This window comes from Vipera berus (assembly GCF_964194415.1).
Source record: "Vipera berus genome assembly, chromosome: 13".
Taxonomy (NCBI): Eukaryota; Metazoa; Chordata; class Lepidosauria; order Squamata; family Viperidae; genus Vipera; species Vipera berus.
Window position 1 is genome coordinate 10,553,713 of NC_138216.1, and position 24,675 is coordinate 10,578,387.

At 46.5% G+C, this 24,675-nt stretch overlaps 1 protein-coding gene across 1 annotated transcript in view; it reads right to left on the reverse strand.

Annotated features, from left to right (window-relative positions):
* Positions 1–22,496, reverse strand: part of SEPTIN12 (septin 12) — a 44,071-nt gene extending 21,575 nt beyond the window's left edge. Inside the window, exons 1-3 of the mRNA XM_081338612.1 lie at positions 22,447–22,496; positions 16,456–16,644; positions 2,297–2,425 (exon numbers count right to left, since the gene is read on the reverse strand). Coding sequence (XP_081194738.1) covers positions 2,297–2,425; positions 16,456–16,615 — 289 coding nt within the window. The 5' untranslated portion in view covers positions 16,616–16,644; positions 22,447–22,496. The remainder of the gene's footprint in view (positions 1–2,296; positions 2,426–16,455; positions 16,645–22,446) is intronic.
* Positions 22,497–24,675: the final 2,179 nt, after the last annotated feature.

The following is a 24,675-nucleotide window of genomic DNA, read 5'->3' on the forward strand; positions in this document are numbered from 1 at the left end:
AGACCAACCCCCTGCCCATCGCAGGAGATCCTATACTGTTCTGGACAAATGGCTCCAGTGAGCTTCTGAAGGCAAGCTGTTCCACTGGCTAATTGCTCTCACTGTCAAGAAATTTCTCCTTAATTCTAGGTTGCTTCTCTCCTTGATTAGTTTCCATTCATTGCTTCTCATCCTGCCTTCAGGTGCTTTGGAGAATAGCTTGACTCCCTCTTCTTTGTGACAGCCCTTCAAGTATGGAAGAATGCTACCTTCCTAGTCTCTCTTTCTCTCTCTTTCCTTCTCTCTCTCTCCCTCTCTCTCCCCCTCTCCTTTTTTCTCTTTCTCCTTCTCTCTCTCCCTTTCTCCCTCTCTTTCTCCTCTCCTTCTCTCTTTCCCCCTCTCCCTCCCTCTCTCTCCCCCTCTCTTTCTCTCTCTTTCCTTCTCTCTCTCCCCCCTCTCCCTCTCCCTCCCTCTCCCTCTCTCTCTCTTCTCTCCTTCTCTCTCTCTCCTTCTCTCTCTCCCTCCCTCTCTCCCTCTTTCTCTTTCTCTCTCTCTCTCCCCCCTCTCCCTCTCTCTTTCTTTCTCTCTCCCTTTCTCTCTCTCTCTCCCTCTCTCTCTTGTTCTCCAAGATATGAGACAGAAAATAATATTGTTTTCGTTGTTTTAAAACAGGAAGCTTTGTCCACAGGGCCAAAATGGTTACTGATCAAAGCAAGCATGGAATTATTCTTGCTAAATCAATCAATGCTTTATTATGGTCACAGGCCAGAATGAAAAAATGAAGACATTAAAATCAAACAAAGCAGAGCGAGACATAATATTATATTACAGTTAGTGGTGAGGTCATCGATGGGCAACAAAATCTGCCCGATTTTACCAACGGTGTAGCAGAATTTAGCTACGTTCAAGGAGACTGCGCCTTACTGATCTAACAGCTGTCTATAAAAGAGATCACATTTTTTTCCTGGATATTTTACATTATTCAATTTCTTATTGAATTAACCACATCACTGGATCTAAGCTTTGCATTCACACATTCTTCTTGTCTGGGTTTGTAACAGAATAGTCTGTTGGAGGTATCCAGATACCACCTTAGCTTGTTTAGGTTGGGTATACTGGCCCAACACAGAAAACCCAATTAGCAGATTAAGTGTGTTGGATGAACACCATGTATATCATCTTTTGAACTAGCATAGAAAATCAAAATAGTTTTACCAAGCTAAGGGTGATGGAGAAAAGGGATGGAGAAGCAAAATTCATTGCTGGTGCAATGTCATCAGATTTCTGATCACGTTCCAATGAGAGCTCTGGACTTTGCAAGTCCACCCAAAGGACTAATACATGATACGATTCTCTTGAATGCCTTAGCCATCTTAGGCTCAGCAGCTGGGTTCACATGACGTATTTAACTCTAAACCCAGGTTGAGAACCCAAAATTGTTGTTTACAACTCAAAATTGCCATTCAATACTCAGTGGCCAGAAAAAAAACAACCAGATCCTGGCTCATATACCATGCTAAAACAATATGTGTGGTTTTCTTATCGTACCATAGAAAAGAATATTTGTAGCTCGGGGTTGAATCGTAGAATCCTTGGGACATGCTGAGCTTGATGATTTGCTTATAGATGTTTCATGACCCAACTAGGTAATATACTTAACCAAGGAGAAAACCACCAGCTCTTCAACACTGGCAGGGCAAATTACTGTATATAACCATGGAGCAAACCCCACTTCCTTCTTGAAATGATGATGTTACCTAGTTGGGTCATGAAACGTCTGCAAACCAACCACCAAGATCAGAGAGCATCAAGGACCCCACGGTCCTTCTCCTCCTCTCATTCTCTTTCTTCTCCACTCTGTAAACCCCATTCCCTTCCACTGATGATGTTACCTAGTTGGGTCATGAAACGTTTGAAAACAAACTACCAAGCTCGGGGATTTCCTAACTCGTATTTTAAACTTATCCAGCGTAGTTTCAAAATCCAACCAAACAGCTCTCTAGCGAGCAACTTCCCTACAAACACAATTCCTTTCTACCCGGAAACTTATCATGTAATTTGTAATGCTAGTTTAAGACAGGAACTAAAGACTGGAAGAATTAAATGTCTGTCTGTATAGCCAGAACACAAAAGGAAAAACACAACAATATTCATTTGCGACCTCGACGTGAGATGAATGAGGAAGAATATATAAAATCCCTAGTGGTTTTTCTAGACATGTGGTGGACCTACTCGAATGAAGATGGCCAAAAGGGAGAGGAAAAGACACTTTCTCTCCAAAACAGAAGCAAGGAGCCAGCTTTTTCACATTACTTACTATGTGTGACAGAGAGCAGCTGCACAGTTTTGGGAATACGCTCCTCATACCCGGAACAGGCTGATTTCCAGCTGATCTTGGATTTAAAGAGGGTGTTGACCATGGTGGACTTGCCAAGGCCACTTTGTCCTGCAGGAGGAGAAAGAAGGAGGTGGCGTAAAACATCCCAAACTCTGTTAAGTAGCAGGTAAAAGAACTCTTAATATGCCCCTGCACTGTCTTAAATATAGGAGCAATGATTGCTTAAAAAGGTAAAGGTTCCCCCGCACATGAGTGCTAGTCGTTTCTGACTCTAGGGGCCGGTGCTCATCTCCGTTTCAAAGCTGAAGAGCCAGCGCTTGTCCAAAGACGTCTCCATGGTCATGTGGCTGGTATGACTAGACGCCAAAGGCGCACGGAACGCTGTTAGCTTCCCACCGGAGTGGTCCCTATTTTTCTACTTGCATTTTTACGTGCTTTCGAACTGCTAGGTTGGCAGAAGCTAGGACGAGTTAACAGGTGCTCACTCTGTTACGCGGCACTCGGGATTCGACCCGCCAAACTGCCGACCTTCTGATCGACGAGCTCAACGTCCTAACCCACTGATCCACCGCGTCCCTAATGATTGCTTAGGAAACTACAAAATGTTGGATGTCTATGGAGATTCTCAGTCATCCAGGTCATGATTTTCTCAAAGATGTTTCCCCACCACCACCAAAAAACAAAAGCAAAAAAAATTGGACTTGCTTTGCAAGATCAAATCTAGGTTGGACACCAGGACCAGAGATTTACTCTTCCAGGCTTTTGGACTCAAAAAAGGTATGATGCCTGATTAGATGAAGCTTCTTGGATGAGAAGTGAAATGTCTTCAAGGAAAAAACAAGAAAGTCTAGACAAGAAATGTTGACTTCTGTCAGAATGTTAGAATATCCCCCCCCACGCGTGCATGCACACACACACACACACAAACCCCTGTAATTTGCTGAAAGGCGTGCAATTGGCTTCATTAATACATAAACTGGTTTTATTCAATTGCTTTAAAGGAGATCGCTTGATTGGACTTTGGTGGACCCTAACCCTAACCCTAGGACAGGGGTCTTCAAACCTGGCCCTTTTATGACTTGCTTAAAGACCCCTGCCCTGGGACACTTTCAGGAAGAAGAACTATAGAATAAGCCAAGTCAAAATAAGAAAATCTGCTCTTTAAATGAAACAAGCCCTTAGGAAGCCAGGAGCTCCTTCTCAGAATACAAAAGTTGCCATTTTTCCATCCTTGAATACCGATGGCCCACTGGGGGTCTGCTAGACTGTCAGGAAGAGAAGGTCCTCATCAAAGCTACATCTCCTTCTGACTGACAGCAAACTGTTGGCCATGGCGGGCTAAAACAGGAGAAGACGGTTGGTAATAAAACACTGGCTCCATCTTGCATTTCTCAGATTTTTCTCCTCCAGGACATAGGACCTTCTCACCTTTGGCCTCAGTTGGTCAAGATGTAGTTGCTGGAGGCCTCCCAATTAGGTATGAGTAGAAGCAAGAGCAGTTCTCTTCCATCAGCAAAGAGATAAAGGAGAACCTTTGAGAAGTTTTGTTTTTTTTAAAAAGTGTGTGGGCTGCACAGAGGCATGAAATTTAGAGCATAGTAAGATGGGCTCCAAAACGGAGTAAAGGAAACAGAAATACACCAATCAGAAATGAATGAAAATATGGGACTACAAAGTATCATTTAGCATTTGAATAGTTATTAGTTATTGTAATTAGAGGCTATATTATTTTTTTTCTATGGTTAAGGAGAGTTAAAATGCGATAGGGTTCAAAGTGTAATTATAGTAATTAGATTATTTTAGAGTAAGATTGTATGATGTAATACCCTGTGTTCGGCTCTGGGAAGTCGGGGGGGGGGTGTTGGGATGGGAGGGATGGGGAGAGGGGTGGGGTGGATGGGGTATATGTTTTAAAAATGTATTTTAAAAAATGAATGAAAATCTAAAACCCTCTTACACGTTGACTTCTGCTCATGGATACGGATAGCTGCACATTACAGAAATTCATTAAAGGGATGGGCTGCCTGAGATCTTTGGCTGACATGTGTTTCTCCTTTCTCCTCTCTCTTTCCCCCCCCTCTCCATCTCTCCATCTCTCCATCCATCCATCCATCCCTCTCTCCACCCACTCACTCACCTAGGTAAAGATAAAGGTTCCCCCACACACGCGTGCTAGTCGTTTCCGACTCTAGGGGCCGGTGCTCATCTCCGTTTCAAAGCCGAAGAGCCTGCGCTTGTCCAAGGACGTCTCTGTGGTCATGTGGCCGGCATGACTAGACGCCGAAGGCGCATGGAACGCTGTTACCTTCCCACCGGAGTGGTCCCTATTTTTCTACTTGCATTTTTACGTGCTTTCAAACTGCTAGGTTGGCAGAAGCTGGGACGAGTAACAGGCGCTCACTCTGTTACGCGGCACTCGGGATTCGACCCGCCAAACTGCCGACCTTCAGATTGACAAGTTCAGCGTCCTAATCCACTGAGCCACCGCGTCCCTCACCTATCCATCATCTTATCCATCCATCCATCTATCCATCCATCCATCCATCCATCCATCCATCCATCCATCCACCCACCCATGTAATCTAATCTAATCTAATCTAATCTAATCTAATCTAATCTAATCTAATCTAATCTAATCTAATCTAATCTAATCTACCCACCGACCAGCACCTTGAATTGCACCTGGAAACACACTGGCAACCCATGCAGCCCCCAAAGCAGTGGTGCCAGGTACCCAACACATTATTACACTTCTGTTATTAACACTTGTCATTTCCTTGGGACCAACATCACCACACACTGGAATAAGACCATGGTCAGAACTTCATCTCCATTGGCCAACCTGAGGCGAGACACTGAGGTTCCCCAGAGACTGTAGACCTCTCACACGTTGCAAATTATTCATTTTATCTCTCATTGGGTGAATGTCCTGCCTGTGTTTGGAGGGTGGGGGTGGCGAAGATGGGAAATAGAGCTTCTGCTTAAAGCGGTCATTATCTAAGTCTCATGAGATGGAACAGTCTTCTTAATTAACCCAAACCCTTCAGAGCTTCATTTTGCTTCTTGCTTGTTTATCTCACATCTCTCCAAAGAGACTTAATCTGGTCTGCAGGGTCTTTTTTCCCCTCCCTATCCAAAGCATTTCTGGTCCCCCTCCCCCCCCCAAATACGCATTGCACACACCCCTCTCAAGTTCGAGAAAGTCAAAACCTCTTGGCTCGGGAGGGGGAGAAGAGCTTCCCAGGCGTGATCAAAACCAGATGTGTGCAACCAGATGTTCAAGGGTCAAAGGAACCACAGCTGGGATGTCTTCCTGCCTTTCCAGTCCTGGTCTGCAATTGGTCAATGCAACACCCCCAGGAAGGGGGCTCAGGCAAGCCACCGGAACAGCCCGCTGCCCCGCCGGAGCAAAACTGGGGCAGGAAAGCAGGAAAATAGAGGGGAAAGGACACCCAGGGTCTGGAAAACAGAAATCTTGATTGGAAGACGGTACAACTCCAGCATTTAGCTGAAGAGATGAGGATTAGATTTTCTCCTCGGATAACTGGGATAATTAGAAAGCGGTGGCCAGCTTTTTAAGCTGTGGAGTATACAGCAAGGGTGGTGTGTTTTCTTAGGGGGGAGGAAAGTCATCTCAAATTCAGGGTCAACTTCTTTTCAAGTGCACATGGGCTTACATTTTTCTGGAGAGCCTTCAGGCAACCACCAAAGATGGAACATCTGGAGCAGTTGCTTCTTGACCTTGGCAAGACTTAAGATATGTGCACGTCAACTCAGAATTCCGCAGAATAAGAGAACAGAATAAAACAATTGGAAGGGACCTTGGAGGTCTTCTAGTCCAACCCCCTGCTCAAGCAAAGACCCTATATCAGTGGTGGTGAACCTATGGCACGCGTGCCAGAGGGGGGCACTCAGAGCCCTCTCTGTGGGCACGCGCACCTCGCTCTTTGGCTACGTTTTTGCAGGAAAAAGCCATTTCTTAAGCTCCTTCCTAGCCAAAACAAGTCTCCGGAGCGAGCCTGCTGTTTTCAGCTTTGAATTCTATCAAGTCTGACACCAGAAACAGACTAACAGATGACCTGAGTGCTGCATGCGTTGCCCTCAAACTTACAAAGTATGAGCCAAGGTTAGACAAATGATCAGGATGCATACAACAGCAAAAACCACATTAATTGTTCAAAAGCATGCCAAATGCAAACTTTTACCTTTTAGTACAAAGTTGTTTGCATCATTGAAAGCTTTGTCATTGTGTTTTTTTTTCTTTTAAGACAAAAGATCTTAATGTACGAGTTGTTTTTTTCTAAACTAAAACCTCAGTATTCAGGTTCAATTGCCGTGTTGGCACTTTGCAATAAATAAATGGGTTTTCGGTTGCAGTTTGGGCACTCGGTCTCTAAAAGGTTCGCCATCGTTGCCCTATACCAGGGGTAGGCAACCTCGGCTCTTTTATGACTCGTGGACTTCAACTCCCAGAATTCCTGAGCCAGCTGGCTCAGGAATTCTGGGAGTTGAAGTCCACGAGTCATAAAAGAGCCGAGGTTGCCTACCCCTGCCCTTTACCATTCCAGACAAGTGGCTGGCCAGGCTCTTCCTGAAAGCCTCCAGTGATGAAGCACCCACAACATCTGAAGGCAAGCTGTTCCTCTGGTTAATTGTCCTCACTGTTCATGCGTGGCTTCATTCTTGCTGGCGAGAAAGCAGCTTGTAGTCCCAAGCCATGCTCTGCTCATGAGCTTCTGCGGGAAGCAAAGTCCTGAATCCAGGGTTAAGTTTCTGGAGAGGTGAGACTGATCGCTGGGCCTGGTACCAAAGCACAGCCTTCAAGGCGGCTGTGTCAGCCTTCCAAGAAATATGGTTTCAAGGAGAGCAATTCAGTTCTGCTAATATATTCTACTAAGCTCTTTTTCGGGAAGACTTTGCACAGACTTAGTTAAATTGCCAGATTCAGCACGATCATTGATGCGTTATTGAGAACTGGAAGACACAACTACACAGAAGCGCCTTGGTCTCTTTGAGCGTACGTTCAATAGCCTACAGGCAGTCTTCATTTAGCAACAGTCTTCTTTAGTGACCATTCCGTTACAACGGTGATGAAAAAGAAAGTTTGTGACCAATTCTCACATTTATGATCTTTAACATAAAAGGAAGCCTGATGGAAGAAAAAAGATCATAAACATGGTTGTAGTTGTTCTTAGTGGCTGCTTCGTTTAATGACAGAGTGGCCAATCCCAACTGAGGTAGCTAAATGAGGACTATCTCTAGTTGGGAGTTAGAAAAGGACCTATATTCTAGGCCAGGGGTCAGCAACCTGAAACAGTGAAAGAGCCACTCAGAACCGGTTCCCTCACCAAAGGAAAAACTGGGAGCCGCAAAAAATGTGTGCGCATGCGTGTACATGCGCGCATGTGCAGAACAGGGTTTGACTGAAGAGTGGAGCCAAGGCGAGATATGCACCTACCCTGCATATTTGAATTGATTGGTTGAACTTTTTTAGTCCCACTTTTTTTTTTGGACTGCACATGGCAGAGGACTGGGAGCCGCAGGAGATGGCTGAAAGAGCTGCATGCGGCTCCGGAGCCGCGAGTTGCAGACCTGTGTTCTAGGCAAAGAATACTCATAGTTTAATGCACCATCAATGTTCTCTTTCTACCTTTGCTACATTAAACACTGTCATGGACCACTTCAGAATTTCACATAAACCCTAAGTCTTCGGTTGAAGATGTCCTTCCTACTTAAACTTCAGGTCAAAATGTCAGACAGGACATTTTCAATGACCTCACCAGGAATTATGGAAATCCTACTAATTTCCTCTCTGGCTTCAGAGATTTCATCTAAGGACTGGAAGAATGAAAAGAAGGTCAAGGGGTGACATGATAGCAGTCTTCCAATATCTCAGGGGATGCCACAAACAAGAGGTAGTCAAGCTATTCTCCAAACCACCTGAGGGCAGAACAAGAAGCAACGGATGGAAACTAATCAAAGACAGAAGCAACCTAGAACTAAGGAGAAATTTCCTGACTCTTAGGCCAATTGAGCAGTGGAATGACTTGCCTCCAGAAGCTGTGGGTGCTCCATCACTGGAGATTTTAAAGAAGAGACTGGATAATCATTTGTCTGAAATGGCATAGTGTCTCCTGCTTGAGCAAGGGGTTGGGCTAGAAGACCTCCAAGGTCCCTTTCCAACTCTGTTCTTCTGGAAGCTGACTTTTCATGCTCATGAGGACTAGAAACATTTGAAAACTGAAGTGCCTAGGAGAGTAGGTGTCTCACTCAGGAAGTTAAGCCAAGGGGGTGTTTCAAAGGGAAATCTATCCATTTTCTTCTAGGACAAAACACAAATTATGGCTCAGTACTTTCCAACCAATTTCTCACTGTTTTAGACAAAAGACCACTTGCTGGTATCTCTTGAAGCTCAAAACCCTTCAGGGCCAGAAGCAATTGGAAAGTTGCTTTGTCCATTTCCTGTCCCACCATTTTTATTTCTTTTACACTAGGACCCCTGGACAGCAGCGTCGAAGTTACAGGTAGTCCTTAACGACCGCAACTGAGCCCCAAATTTCTGTTGTTAAGCAAGACAGCTGATGGGTTGGGGCTGGGTTTTATAATCGGTTTTAATTTTTAATATGTATTATTTATTACGGGCATTGTAGTTTAATTACTTTTTAATTTTTGTATCCTGGTTTTTATTATGTATTGCCCTGTTCACCGCCCTGAGTCCTTCGGGAGAAGGGCGGTATACAAATTAAATTATTAAATTAAATTAAATTAAGTGAGTTTTGCCCCATTTTCTCGCCGTAGCTGTTAAGCCGAAGGCTGCAGTTGTGAGTGACCCAGTTGTTCAGTGAATCTGGTTTTCCCATTGGTTTTGCCTTGTCGGGAGGTCGCCAAAGGCAGATCACATGACCTCGGGACACCGCCACCGTCAGAAATACATGCCCGTTGCCAAGGGTCTGAATTTTGATTAGGTGATCATGGGGATGCTGTCAAGGTCATAACTGTGAAAAACGGCCACATGTCAATTTTTTTCCCAGTGCTGTAACTTCCCATGGTCACTAAGCGAACTGTTGTAAGTCGAGGACTTCCTGTATATTTTGTGCTCCCGCTTAGCTCTTTAAAAGGGTTCCCTTTTAATTCTTTCTTCCTCTTCTTCTTCTTGGAGGGTGTTTGAAGGCCTCCATGAAATCAGGCCTTCTTGCTGGCTTTCTGGCAGCTCCGAGTTGGCTGGCGGCTTTTGATCGGGGGAAGATTTATTGCCGAGCGCATGGGAGAGTCAGGACTTCAGAAGAGAATTCCATGCAAAGATTTGAACTGTTTTGGGGAGGGAAAGAGGGCAAGGAGAAAATGTGGGAAAGGGTGGGAAAGGGCGCGAGGTTGCTAGGAAGGAGAGGATTCCCAGACACGAACACCAAAAAGTAATGCAGGCCATGGGCAAAGTTTTTGGGGAGCAGGTAGTCATCGCGGGAAAGCAATCCACGGACTGGGAATGGTGCAACGGAAATGCGTGCAACGGGAATGCAGCAGCATGCAAAAAGAAGGATTCAAAGGTGTCAGATAATCCAGACAGGAAACAGGACCAGATCGGCTCACACTACTTTATTGCAAGGCTACTGTTAACAACTCTGAAAGTACTGCACAAATCCTCCGGTGTCTCCTTAAAAGCTAAGAAGCCAGAGAGGCTTCTGAATCTCTTTCCCATCCCTTATGGCAGCTCAGGGCTATGCTCTCTCTTATCTGATCAACCTCTAGGCCAGCGGTCCCCAACCTGTCCGGCTTGCTGGCCTGCTGGTGGTGGGGAGAGGGGATGGTTTTGTGTGAGTGCAGGCCTGTGTGCGAGTGCCAGCACCTGCCGCTCGCACAAGCACCTGCTGCTCACGCAAGTGGTGCTGCGTGTGCACGCTTGCTCGCCGCTTTCATGGCCCGGTTCCAAACACGGTCTTTTTTCACCCACTATTACAAAAGGCCAACCAGTAAAAGGCAGGCAGGTGGTTCTCAAGAACTGGGAATGGCGCGACAGAAATGCACAGCAGCACCAAGCAGAAAGAAGGTCCCAAAGGTAAACGAGAGAGGAAACATGACTAGGTGGGCTAACAGTGCTAAGTCTACATTAACAGAACCTTGCAACTTTGAGGCGTGACGGTTCAGAGGTTGAAGAGGCTGAGCTTGTTAGCTGGAAAGCTGACAGCTGCGGTTCAAGACCCGAGCGCTACGTAACAGGGCGAGCTCCCATCACTTGCCTCAGCTCCTGCCCACCTAGCAGTTCGAAAGCAGGCAAACGCAAGTAGATAAATAGGTACCATTTTGGTGGGAAGATAACAGTGTTCTGTGCACCTCTGGCGTAATTAGCCCCTGCTGGCTGCATGACCACAGCAAATGTCTTTGGACAATGCTGGCTCCCTCAGCCAAGAAATGGGGATGAGCACAGAGTCCTAGAGTCCAACACCCTGGATAGGGAAAGTTTTATCTTAACCTGTACTGCAATCTTGAAAATTCTGTATAAATCCTCCAGGGTCTCTTTAACAGCCTGAGAAAATAGGGAGGGCCAATTCTGAGTCTCTTTCCACCTCCATTATGCAGCTCAGGGCTATGCCCTCTCTTATCGGACTATTCCCTAAAGCAACATTTCATCACCGCCATCTCTTGAGGTCAATAAAATAAATAAATAAGCGGGGTTCCCCATTTCAAGCAGCCAATGACCCTCTTGCTAAGCTGGAGGTCTCTCAGCAATTTTCCCCCGTTGAGTTGGCCCTTCCTGCCAAGGAAATCCTCAGCTCGGGTCTGGTAACTCTGGAAGTGATGGTCCCAAGTGACCCTTGTTTTGGAAAGTAGGACAACCAGGCCACCCCAGCTGGAAGGACCTTGGAGTGGAGGCCCTCCAGCCATATCTACACAAAAGCAAACAGGAAACCAGGAACTATAATTCAAGGCAGATGTTCTCCCCTGCACGGAGAGACTATAGATCAGCATTAACTTCTCCTCTCAGAAGGAGGGGCAGTGGCATGGCTGAAAACCTCAGGTCGTACTTTCTGTTCTCCAGACAAATGGGGAAATTCAAGGATCCAGTCTGGGAGAATCAGCTGAGCGGAAAGCCCCTTGATCCACCGAAGCTGAGCAAATTATTTCTTTTTTAGGGCTCTTAGACCTGCACAAATACCCGGTCAATGGTGACAGGAGAGGGAGGGGGAGAAGAGAGGACCAACCTTTCCCAGATTTTTTTTTCTGGGGGGGGTTGCTTTGGCTCGTTTCGGGGTGAAGGCACTGGGGAAGTGCTTGTGTTTTCTTCAAACAAACACATGGGTGAAAAGAAGGAATCCATCTGCTGAAACAGCCCAAGCGGTTGCCAGATTCTGGCTAGGCCAGGGGTCGGCAACCTCGGCTCTTTTATGACTCGTGGACTTCAACTCCCAGAATTCCTGAGCCAGCTATGCTGGCTCAGGAATTCTGGGAGTTGAAGTCCACGAGTCATAAAAGAGCCGAGGTTGCCGACCCCTGGGCTAGGCAAAGGTGGGCTTTCTGGAAGAATGTAAAATTGGGGTGTGGGAACCAGATGCACAAGCTGAGGGTCCTATGGGTATACGTCCCCTTCCCAGTGTTGACTGGTTTTTTTTCCCCTCCCTGCTTTTTATCAGTTGGCTTTTGATCTCATTCTTGATGAGTATCGTGTGTGTGTGTGTGTGTGTGTGTGTGTGTGTGTGTGTGTGTGTGTGTTGAAATCCTCTTATTCGGAACCCTCCTATAAATATTTATAAGGCCTATCAGTTCTTTAAACAAAAGTCCTGCAAGGCCCTCAATGCACAGAGGGGATGATGCGTGGCTCCTCCAGAGCCCTCCGTGCTTAATGAGATCACTGTCTTGAGGCTGAATTAATCCCAGACTGGCTTTGGGTAGAGCCGAACAAGCTTCGCTCTGACGGCATTTTCCATAAAGGGAAGGCCAAATTTTCCCAATGGGAGAGAGGTTCTGCTACTGGAGGGAAGGACTGTCGAGTTTGGCTTTCTGTTCCCAGAGTGGCTGCTAGGTGTTTTATTTGTTTATTTGTGGGGTTCTTGGTGCTCTCTGAGCTTGGCAGCTGTCTTGCAGACATTTCATTACCACACTAGGTAACGCCATCAGTGCTCGAAGGGTGTCTGGTTTGCAGAATAGAAGAAGGAGAGGAGGAGGAGGAGGAGGACTGTGGGGTCCTTGGTGCTCCCTGAGCTTGATGGTTCTCTTGCAGATGTTTCATTAGCCATCTAGGGAACATCATCAGTGCTAGGAGGGAGGAAGAGGAGGAGGAGGACTGTGGGGTCCTTGGTGCTCTCTGAGCTTGATGGTTCTCTTGCAGACGTTTCATTAGCCATCTAGGGAACATCATCAGTGCTAGGAGGGAGGACAAGGAGGAGGAGGAGGAGGAGGAGGAGGAGGAGGAGGAGGAGGAGGAGGAGGAGGAGGACTGTGGGGTCCTTGGTGCTCTCTGAGCTTGGTGGTTTACTTCTGGATGTTTAATTACCTAACTAGGGAACATCATGAGTGGTAGAAGGGAGTGGGGTTTATGGAGAGGAGGAGGAGGAGGAGAAGAAGAAGAACTGTGGGGTCCTTGGTGCTCTCTGAGCTTGGCAGCTTTCTTGCAGACATTTCATTACCACACTAGGTAACATCGTCAGCTCTAGATGGGAGTGGGGTTTGCTCTTTGTTATTATCCTTTCTAGCACTGATGATGTTGGCTAGTTTGCTAATGAAATATCTGCAAGGACACAGCCAAGTTCAGAGAGCATCAAGGACCCGGCCATCCTTCCCCTCCCCTAACCACAAAGGAATTAAAATGGAACAGGATCCAATCTGGGATGGTCACCGGCCCCCAGAGGTTTTGTCCTCCGAGCTTTCAGATTCCTGCTGGAACCCATCTTCAAGGAATTTCTCTCGAGCAGAGTGTGTGCTGTTTCTGTGTGTGGTATTAATTTATACACAGAACAGCACGACAACACTCTGCTGGAAAGAGGTTCCCAGAAGATGGGACTCCAGTATGAGTCCCAAATTTGGAAAAGCAAAGCTCTGGTTCCGGTGATCGACCCAGATTGGATCCTGCAACATTATCCTGGGACAGATACATTCCCCTTCACTCGTAAAATGGGACAAAACTCAGCTCAAACAGAATTTTTTTTGGCAGTTAGTTAGTTAGTTAGTTAGTTAGTTAGTTAGTTAGTTAGTTAGTTAGTTAGTTTGGCTGTTAGCCCTTTTGTTCATCCTTGGCTCTAGACTCTCGCTTCCCGTAGCCCCATTCCAAAAAATGGGCCTTTTGGATCTTTCGTGTCCTTCCTCCCTGTTCTGTACCAGCCTGCTACCGGCCCTGCAGAAAAGGCAACCCCTTTACAAACGGCAAGAGGCTGGAATTACGCCTGCCAAATGTATTACTACAAAAACAAACAAGACACGAACCAAGAAACAGGAGCTTTGAAACACTATCCGAGCGGTTGCCTTCAGCAAACCAGCCCTCCCCACACATTCCCCTTATATAGAGTTCAGGGCGTGGCTTCTCTTTGCCTCCTTCCGAGAAGCCCCATTGCCTTCCTCTGTTTACTCCTAATTGACTGCCTCCTGCGTCGGGCGTCCTTGAACAGGGCCAGCTGTGGGTCATCTTCATCCACACTGTCAGGCTCACACAGCTGGGTCTGCGTCGTGACCAGATGAGAGGGGCCTGGCTGAGGGCTATCATCAGCAAGATCTTCAACCCCCTCAGCAAGGTCTTCAACACCTCCCTCCTCCTCCTCTGAGTCGTCCGACCCAACTGCCGAACCCACAGGCTGACCCTGAATCAAAACACTCCCTTTTGTCTCTGGCACGCAACATCTCAGCTCTTCTCGGTTACTTTTCTCCATTAATGTAAGCTTTTTACCATTTACTGCTTTTATATGCCACGCTATAATTTTCCTATCCCGTGCTCGTCAGGAGAGGTTGAATTCTGATGCTTATCTGAGATTTACTCAACTTAGGGTTTCAAATGACACTTTTTAGTAAATCAGAGGCGGCTTTAGAGGCCACGTTACCAGCCATTTGTGTACTTATGCCCAGGCAACGTTTTCTGCTAATGATATTTCCTGGCAAGCTGCTCAATTACCTGCATTCCATCGGCTAGGAGGTACATGCAACTTATTGCCACACGTTCTCACGCGCGAGTTACGCAAATGGTGCGCACAGATGCACTTGCTTTGGCAGGAGGGATTTCTCATGCTGTACAAGCCGGCCTCAACTTACAACAGTCGGTTTAGTGACCGGTCGAAGTTAGAACGACACTGGAAAAAGCGACTTGAGAAAGCTGATCTCGTTGAGGGCCTCAGACATCCTCCGAGGAGGAGAAGAGGAAGGATTAAGGGGACTCGTTTTAAAGAGGTAAGCAAAAGCAGGGGAAACAAAATACTCCTCGGTTTACAACCAAGCATTTAGTGACTGTTTGAACTTACAGCACTGAAAGAAGTGTCTTGTGACCATTTTTCATACTTATAGCCATTGTTGACCCGGACTTAGGGGACAGTAGTTTAGTAATTTTTTACACAGAGTAAAAAATTTAAGAGAGAATTAAACAATAAATGCAAAATTACAAAACAATTTCACCCAATAAAAAGCCTAATTAAAAATCGTAGTCAGTCCAGGCCCGCTTGTTGGAACAACCACAGTAGCTATTGTGAATACTGTGCAGATGGGCCCGCTATCTCTGGCCACTTGCAGAACCACGAATGCAAGGTCATAAAAGGTCAGCAAAGGAAACACCCAATATCCTAACCCACCCCTGGGAACATATGGTGGCTTAAGGAAACACCCAAAAGGGAACATTTTTAGCTACTTCTGCTAAAATGAGGACCCAGATTGTTGGGGGCAATTAAGCTGACTTTGTAATAATGCCGCTTGGGGTGTGTGTGAAAGCCCTAACAAGCAGGCATATACATAGAATGAAGGCTACTGCTAAGCTTGTAAGCCGCCCTGAGTCTTCGGAGAAGGGCGGGATATAAATGGAATTAAAATAAAATAAAATAAAAATAAATTCTTCCTTCTTACCTACAAGTGTGCCAGCCTTAAAGGGCGAAGTCTTTATCTTATGTGTGTCAGCTTTGCTGGGTGAATTGCTTATGTAATCAAAGAAGGTATAAAAATAAGGTTTTTCTGATATTTGGGGCTTTCTCTCTCTTTTTTTTTTTAGAGAAGCCTGTCTTTGTTCAGCTGAATAAAAACGTAAAGCTTAAAGGCAACTTCTGGCTCCCTATATATTTTTTTTAATCAAGCAAAACCTCAGGACCTGCACAGCACCATTGCCGTGTCCCTGTGTTGATGTGATCAAAATTCAGATGACTGGCAACCGACTCTTAAAATGGGACAAGGCTCACTTAACAACTGTCTTGCTTAGCAACATACATTTAAGGCTCAATTTTGGTCACAAGCCGAGGACTACCTGAACATGGAGAAGGCAAAGACTACTGCAGTTTCTCCCCCAATTGGAAGAAACCTGATCCAAAAGTCTATGGACATTCTCAGTCTGATGGTCATAACTGAAGAAGCTTCTTGGATGAGAAGCAAAATGTCTTCAAAGAAAAACAAGAAAGTCCAGTTGCCTTCTGGACTGCCATCTGTCAGAAAGGGTATAGGACCTCCTACATGGGTGGAGGGTTGGACTAGATGACCTACAAGGTCCCTTCCAACTCGGTTATTCTAATTCTTTTGAACAAGCACCTTTGGGAAAACCTGATCCAACTATTTATCTGAGTTTTGATGCCCAGAATTGGATGCATTTAGGGATAATGGTTTTACTGATTACAAAAACATAGGCAAAGGTAAAGGTAAAGGTTCCCCCGCACACGCGTGCTAGTCGTTTCCGACTCTAGGGGCCGGTGCTCATCTCCGTTTCAAATCCGAAGAGCCAGCGCTTGTCCGAGGACGTCTCTGTGGTCATGTGGCCGGCGTGACTAGACGCCAAAGGCGCACGGAACGCTGTTACCTTCCCACCGTAGTGGTCCCTATTTTTCTACTTGCATTTTTACGTGCTTTCGAACAGCTAGGTTGGCAGAAGCTGGGATTTGTGCCTCGATCAGAAGGACTTGGGCCCCCCGCAAAAACATACAGAAATACAATCTCTGCATGTATGAAAGCTCTTGAGATAAGAGGTTCATGCTCACCTACAACCATGATGTTGAATTCAAACCCTGTCTTCATGGTCTTGATACGCATCTGATCCAGGACTGCCTCAATGCCCACGTAGCCAAACAGTCCACCATCTGTGGTCTTGCAGGCTGGACCATCCTGAGGCCTTGGTTCTTCTGCTAGATCGTCCTCCATGCTCAGCTGCTGAAGCTTGGGATGAATCTCTGCAAAGAGGAAGAGAAGTGTAAGTTATAGGCAACCGGTTCCTCCAAGTAACCTCCTCCTTTTCTTGCAGTCTTGTTGCACTTCTGCATTAAGTCTGGAGCAAGAACGAAAGGGAAAGAGAAAAGATATCCTCTCCCTGGAGGCAGAAATACAGCCTTGAAGGGACACAACATCTATCTAAAGTTGGGTGCTGCAAGAGACGGTGGGGAGGCTGGGACAGGAATGGAAGAGAGAGGAGACCTAAACAGTCAAGAGGGGAAGCTATTGGCAGCTTAACTCAGCTCAGTAGGGTAACAGAACAACAGAATTGGAAGGGACCTTGGAGATGTTCTAGCCCAATCGTCTTGCTCAGGCAGGAGACCCAGTATCATTCTGGGTTTTGAAGATCACATAGGAGCCGTGACCAGGGGGGCTTTTACCCAGGTTCGCCTGGTGCACCAGTTGCGACCCTACCTGGACCGAGATGCCCTACGCACAGTCACTCATGCGCTTGTGACCTCCCGTTTAGACTACTGCAACGCTCTCTACATGGGGCTGCCCTTGAGGACCACTCAGAGGCTTCAGCTGGTGCAGAATGCGGCCGCGCGAGTTGTGATGGGGGTCTCCCGATACTCCCATGTAACACCTCTTCTCCACGAGCTGCATTGGCTTCCGGTTGCCCTCCAGGTGAGATTCAAGGTGCTGGTGATGACCTATAAAGCCCTAAATGGCTTGGGTCTGGGATATCTGAGGGAACACCTGCTGCCGGCATCAAGCTCCCTTCGTCCTGTGCGCTCCCACAGGGAGGGTCTTCTCAGGGTGCCGCCTGTAAAAGACTGCTGGTGGATAACACCCAGGGGGAGGGCCTTCTCTGTGGGTGCGCCTGCCCTTTGGAACCAGCTGCCAGTGGAGCTTAGGACTGCCCCCGACCTTCGTTCATTTCGCCGGGACCTGAAGGCCTGGCTCTTCGAGCTTTCCGGCCCAGGCTGAGAGTTTTAACTGGGGTTTTTATATTTCTTCAGGGATTTAATTTAATCTTTTTAAATTGTTTTTAATTTTTGTATCATTGTTTTAAGTACCCTGTAAACTGCCCTGAGTCCTACGGGAAAGGGCGGTATATAAATTCAATAAAATTCAAATTCAAATTCAAAATTCTAGACGAGTGACTATCCGGTTTCTTCTTAAAAGCCTCCAGTAATGGAGCACCCACAACTTCTTTTTTTTTTAGAATTTTATTTACCGTATTTATAAATCGAACAAACATTAAATCAATAGCGGTCTACATCACAATGCGAGGAAGAATAATATTGTCCTGTTACATATAAGAAAAACAACCATAAAGGAAAAAAAAGAATAGTTCAATTAAAAGCTCTTTTTAACATCCAGTTATACCATTGATTCCAAGATAAATAATAATCTGTGTCCCCTCGTCCCCTCAACATCATAGTAAGCCGATCTGATTCTGCACAGTTCATTATTTTCTGTATTACTATTTGGTCGGGTGGGCTAACATCCATCTTCCAATATTGGGCCCACGCCAATCTTGCAGCAGTGGTTACATGTAGCAACAGGTACCACACAGTTCTGTTTATATTTTGTGGTCTTATCCCCAATAAGAATACCTCAGGACACAATTGTATTTGGAACCCCAACATCTCACTTAGCCATTTCTGAATATTCTTCCAGAATTTCATAGCTTCTCGACAGGTCCACCATTGGTGGAAATATGTGCCTTCTTTGACACCACATTTCCAACAAGTTGAGGATGTTCCCGGGAACATTTTGGCTAGCCTGGCTGGCGGCAAATGCCAACGATATGCCATTTTATATATATTTTCTTTATATGCTATTGACCGAATTAATTTAATGTTAAGTGAGCACCCACAACTTCTGAAGAGAAGCCATTAATTGTTCTCATGGTTAAGAAATTCCTCCTTAGTTCTAGGTTGCTTCTCTCCTTGATTAGTTTCCATCCGTTGCTTCTTGTTCTGCCTTTAGGTGCTTTGGAGAATAGCTTGACTCCCTCTTCTTTGGGGCAAATCCCTGAGATATTGGAAGACTGCTGTCATGTCAGCCCTAGTCCTTCTTTTCATTAAACTAGACATACCCAATTCCCAAAACTGTTCTTCATATGTTTTAGCCTCCAGTCCCCTAACCATCTTTGTTGCTTTTTTTCTACACTCTTTCCAGAGTCTCAATATCTGAAGCAACTTCCTCAACATGAGCAGAGCCCCCATTGTGCTGGTTTCTCATGCTGTATGCATCCAGGTCATATTTGTCTTAGAAGGCCATTAGACCAGCAAAAAGAAAGAGAGAGAGAGAGAGAGAGAGAGAGAGAGAGAGAGAGGGAGGGAGGGAGGGAGGGAGGGAGGGAGGGAGGGAGGGAGGGAGAGAGAGAGAGAGAGAGAGAGAGAGAGAGAGAGAGGGAGGGAGGGAGGGAGGGAGGGAGGGAGGGAGGGAGAGAGAGAGAGAGAGAGAGAGAGAGAGAGAGAGAGAGAGAGAGAGAGAGAAGTAGAAGTGAATTTAGATGCACAGCAACATCTCTGACAAAGGTCAGACTTTAAAGAGAAGCTCATCCGAAAAGGCTGGAGGGGGGCCTTCACTGGAGAAGAGAAGGGGTGGGGGAAAGAGGGTTGGCACCCAGCCCAGGAGTTGGGAAGCCTTGCAGAGGCATCGTGGGAGAGAAAGGGGTTAGTTTTTTCCCCCACCTCCCCAAATAAAAAGGGGGAAAAAGTCTGGTCTTAACCGGGCTGGATTGTTCAAAAGACTGGGAAGTTGGGACATAGCTCCATGAAAAGATCCTTTAAAAGAGGGCAGCCTGTGCTTAATCAAAGTTGAACAGATTAAAAAATGCAAATCAAACCAATCAGGTTAACGGATCTCTTTGGCCATTCTTGGTTTGTTTGTTTTTTTCCAACTTCCCAGGCTAGAGAAATGTCCATGCATTTTTTTCCATCCCAATATTGACCAGATCTGATCTTCTTAGTCAAGGCTGGCTAGATGCTGCTGCAGATACCAACTCACAGGCCAGTTAAATATGGTGGTCTTGACCTTCTGTAGTGTGTAGTATGGGGTACCACTCTTCTAATTGCAATAGTTTTCCAAGATTACAAGAGCTTCATGCCATTATCTTCAATAGAAGACCCTGGATCATCTTGGAACCAAATGGTGTCCCTTTGTGATCTGTGTGTATACACCCATGGCTTCTTTCAATTTTATTAATAAGAAGGAAGGGAGATTCAAATCTGAGCCATGGCACTGGAGAAAGTTGAGCCAAACCCTAATCTTCTGAGTTGGTCCTTCAATATTTATGACAGAGATGCCGTGTTCCTCAATGTGGACAACTTGAAGTTGGGTGGACTTCAACTCCCAGAATTCCCTGTCCAGCATCTTCAAGTTGCCAAGGTTGACGGACTCTGGTGTAAAGGGACAAGGAGTTCCTGATTCCCCACCCACTGCAAATCTGATATTTAAGAAGGGGAAAGATTGTCAGCCAGAGTTTGGTGACCCTCAAAAGCCAAAGAAGTCAGAAGCCTTGAATCTTAACATCTCCCTTTGCTTCTCTGGCCAAGCAGTTCTTACCCTTTCATGCTAGCCCTGTGGGGCAGCTGCTTGCAATTATTCAAGAAGGAGAAGAAGAAGACAGAAATTCTGCCTTTATCTCTTTTCCTGTCCACCCCCTTTCCCCGCGGGTGTGAGGATCAATCCATCTGCTCTTGGAACAGCGTGGGAGCAACTTCCTGTTGTTCTTCAGAGCATAGGGCTCTGGCTACATCCCTCAAAAGAAAAGACATTGGCCAGGATCAAGGACATCAGTCTCCCCTCCTCTTCCTCCTTCCCACCCAATATTTCCAGCTGGGCCAGAGCCATGCAAGCAAAGATGAGCATCTGAAACTTGGTTGACTCTGTCATGACGAAACCTTCCGTCAACTAGCAGCTGCCAAAGAAGAACCTTCAAAGAGCTTTTGAGTTGGATTGGACCAGTGGTGGGATTCAGCCGGTTCGCACCAGTTTGGCAGAACCGGTAGCTAAATCTGGAAGTCCGTTCTAGGCCTCAGAGGCCCAGGCCTGCATCCAACAAGAGAACCAGTTGTTCAGGTATTTCAATTCCACCACTGGATTGGACCAGCCGTGAGCATCTACAGGCAGTCTTCAACTTTTGATCGTAACGGAGTCCAAAATGTCCAGAAATAATTGAGAATATCAGGTAGGAAGTCTAGACTAGAGACAGACTTGCCTCCTTGATACATTAGGCTTAACCAGCTCAGTAAAAAAACCTAACAGCTGCATTCACACAGCATCCTCCATTCAATGTTTTAACCTTGCTTAGATCAATCAATCAATTAACCAGTGGAATGGGTTGCTTTTAGAAGCTCTGGGTGCTCCATCACTGGAGGTTTTTAAGAAGAGGTTGAACAACCATTTGACCGGGATGGTAAAGGGGGTCCTGCTTGAGCAGGGGGCTGGACTAGAAGACCTCGAAGGTCCCTTCCAACTCTGTCGTTCTGTTAATTCCCTCAGATTAGATCCATGCATGTCTGCACAAATGAACATGCCAATATTTGTATACAAGGGGAATGGTTCTTTTAAAATCCCAGACAAAGTCCACCCGAAAAAACATTTTGCCTCTGTCTGCACACTAAAATCTAGATTGATGGATGTCTAGTCCCTTGTTCCTCCTGTCTGCTACACAGGGGGTTGATTTCATTTCTAGAGATCAGGAATTCTCCTCCGCCATGGATTCACTTTCTGGCTTTGTGCAGGTGACAGTCTCCTAGCCTTTGTCCCTGACATGAGGAGAAAAAACAGCCAGCCGCCTTCATCACACAATGGCAAGGATGAATTTTTTTTTTTTGCAGCAATGAAACCTCTTCCAAAGATGCACATTGTCTGCATTGTCTGTCTCTCTCTTCAATATATATACATACATACATACATACATATATATATATATATATATATATATATATATATATATATATATATATATATATATATATATATATATATATATATATATATATAGTGAAGAGAGAGACAGACAATGTATATGTGTGTGTGTGTGTGTGTATAAATATATAAATATGTATATATATAAATATATAAATGAATGGATATTAGATGACAGCTAAATATCTACCTCTCCAGGAGGGCAACCAGCAACTAGAAACTCTGCAGAGATGCAGAAAATCACAGAGAGCAGAAGAAGAAGAAAAAAGCAGGAACTGGGAGAATCTCCACGCCCACCCAGGCATTGCACATACTACTCTACTAGCAAAGATGGCTTGCTCAATTATAGAAAGGAAGCAAGCCAGGGAGGGTCAAAATCAGAGTACACGTCTGTCCGGGGTTCCTTCAACTCTGCAATCGTGACACAACCCACCACCCTTCATCTCCCCCGGGCCTTCGCACCCTATAGCCTCCTCTTTCCCACCCCATTACTTCTGTTCTTGATGACCCATCAGCAGCATCTCCTGGTGGCCACACCATCCAACTCTGAAGGTGGGCAGGAGAAGACCACTTGCCCCTAGACAACTAAGCTGCTGCTGCTGCTGCTGCTGGGGAAAAAGAAAAAAAGAAAAAGCGCCAGTCCTTTGGAGACAAAGAGGACGTGAGCGAGAGGCAACATTTATCCTGATTTCCTTGAGTTTGGTCTCTTCTCAGCCTGCCCTTCCTTCCCCGAGGAGATGACCCTCCAAGAAGCGCAGCCATTGTCTAGGTTGCGTTTCTGCTGTCAGCCCAAGAGAAAGCTATGGAGACTCCCAGGGACCCCCCACCCCTCCCCAAATTCAGCTGAGCGGTGGGATCTGCATCCTCCTTACCTCTGCTTTCAGCTGCCCATCGTGCTTCTGTCTCTTCCAGGGCTACAAGCAAACGGGGCGGCCCCTCCCGTCTGTCAGTTCCCTTTTTGGGTTTCACACCAGAGCGAGAGCGCCAAGTGAGTGCACCAGCCAGCTTACAAGCACATGACCAGAATGGCAATCAGTCCCTCCCTCCCCTCCTCTTTCCTGGGGACCCCCCCCCTCTCCCCTTCAGAAGGTGAATGGCAGGAGGGAGGTGGGGGGAGACACAAGGCCATTCAGCAGCTTTGCCCAATAGCCTGGGCAGGTTTGCTACCTCCTCTCCTGCAAGCAAGCCCTTTTGCATTTTAAAGAAGGAAGGGGGAAGGGTGGCAAAGAAAAAGGGAAAGAAAATGCAGCTCTTCCAGGGGGGGGAGGAGGAGGAGGGGGGGAGAGAAGTTGTGAGAGAGGCAAATGGCCAAACTTTGCACGAATCGCCCCCTCCCTGGTTTGGAGAAGGGCACACGCAAGACTATGTTTCGGAGCCTCCTGGGTGGAGCAAAGCTTTTTTCCCAGGCTTCCCTCGCCCCAAATAAAAGTAAAAGCCAACATTTTAAAAAAAACACGACAACAGGCTATTAAGGTAGACCAGGGCTTTTCGACTTTTTCACCCATTGTACCACTTTTAGGATATGGTCCGAGTATCACAGAGTCGCCTAGCAAGGTGTCAAAAACTTGATGACCCAAAAAAAAAGAGGAAAAAAGTGATGAAGTACAGGTAGTCCTTGACTTACAACAGTTCGCTTAGTGACTGTTCAAAGTTACAATGGCACTGAAAAAAGTGCCCCCCAAGCCACAGCCCAGCAAGACACCTGCCTGCCCCCCCCCCCCGGTGGCGCTCTTCCTCCTGTCCGAGGTTTTCATTGTTGTGAGCATTTCTGTTCAGGATTGGCAGCGGGGGTGGGGTAGGGGGTATTTGGTTTTTATTTCCCCCTCCCCGCTCTGCTGGGTGGTTGCAGCAGGTTTTGGTCACTTCACATGACCCTGGGACACTGGGACTGTCATAAATATGAATCGGTTGCCAAGCATCTGAATGTAAATCACAAGACCCTGGAGATGCTGCAACATTCCAGCTGATCGGTGCTTCTTCTGGGCTCAGCAGAAGCAGCAGGATCAGCGCCGAGCTCCAGCTGGAGCCTGGCGCTGATCCTGGTGCTTCTGCTGAGAAGAAGTGCTGATCCTGGCACTTCGGCTGAGCCCTGACAGCCCTGCAGCTCCAGCCGTCTCTCGCTCAGGCTTGTGCGGTGCTGCCACCGGTTCAGCTCATTCCCCTCCCCCACTACCACTTTTCTAGGATGGTCGCGTACCACCTGCCAGGTGCCAATGTACCACGGGTGGTACACATACCACTGGTTGAAAAGCCCTGAGGTAGACAACTCATTCCTCCCTCCCCCCTCCCCAACCCCAAGAGCTGCATGATGTCTCTTGACCACCCAGTTTTCTGCCCTGGAAATGTTTTACCTCCGCGGAGATAAAAGCTTGTGTACAAGACGGGGGCTGAGTTGTGCTGCATTTTACGACCTTTTTCACCGCAGTCGTTAAGCAAAGCACTGCCGTTGTTGAATGAACCACGTGGCTGCTAAGCGAATCCGGCTTTCCCCTCCCCTCCCATTGACTTGGTTTGTCGGAAGCCAAACCTGGGAAGGTTACAAAGGGTGATGACATGAGCCCGGAACGGTGCAACAGTCATAAGTACATGCCAGTTGCCAAGCATCTGAATTTTGTTCCTGTGACCATGAGCAAAGATGGAAGCTGCGGTGGTCCTATGTGGGGAAAACAGTCACACCACTTTTTTTTTCCACTGCTGTGGTAAGCTTGGTCACTATATGAACACTTTATAGTGTGATGACTTCCTGTGCTTTTGCTGGAGCTGATGCCTTCTAGAGGCACTGGACTACCATCCCCATTTTCCCCAGTGATGGATGATGGGAATTGCAGTCCAATGCATCTGCAGGCTGCTGGGTAAGGAAGGTGGGGTCAAGGCTTTGTGGAGCAAAGGGGATGATGGCAGAGCGGTTGACCAATGTGCAGGACCTCCCATGTGTGATGTTTCTGCAGGCCACAACTATTTCAACACCCTCCGCTCGCTTGGCACAGAAATGGACTCTTGACACAACCTTCCAACTCTGGCTTAATCTAGGAAAACGGGTCTAGCCATTCATGGTAAGGAACCTAGTGGAGCATAGAAAAACCAAATCTGAAAATGCAGCA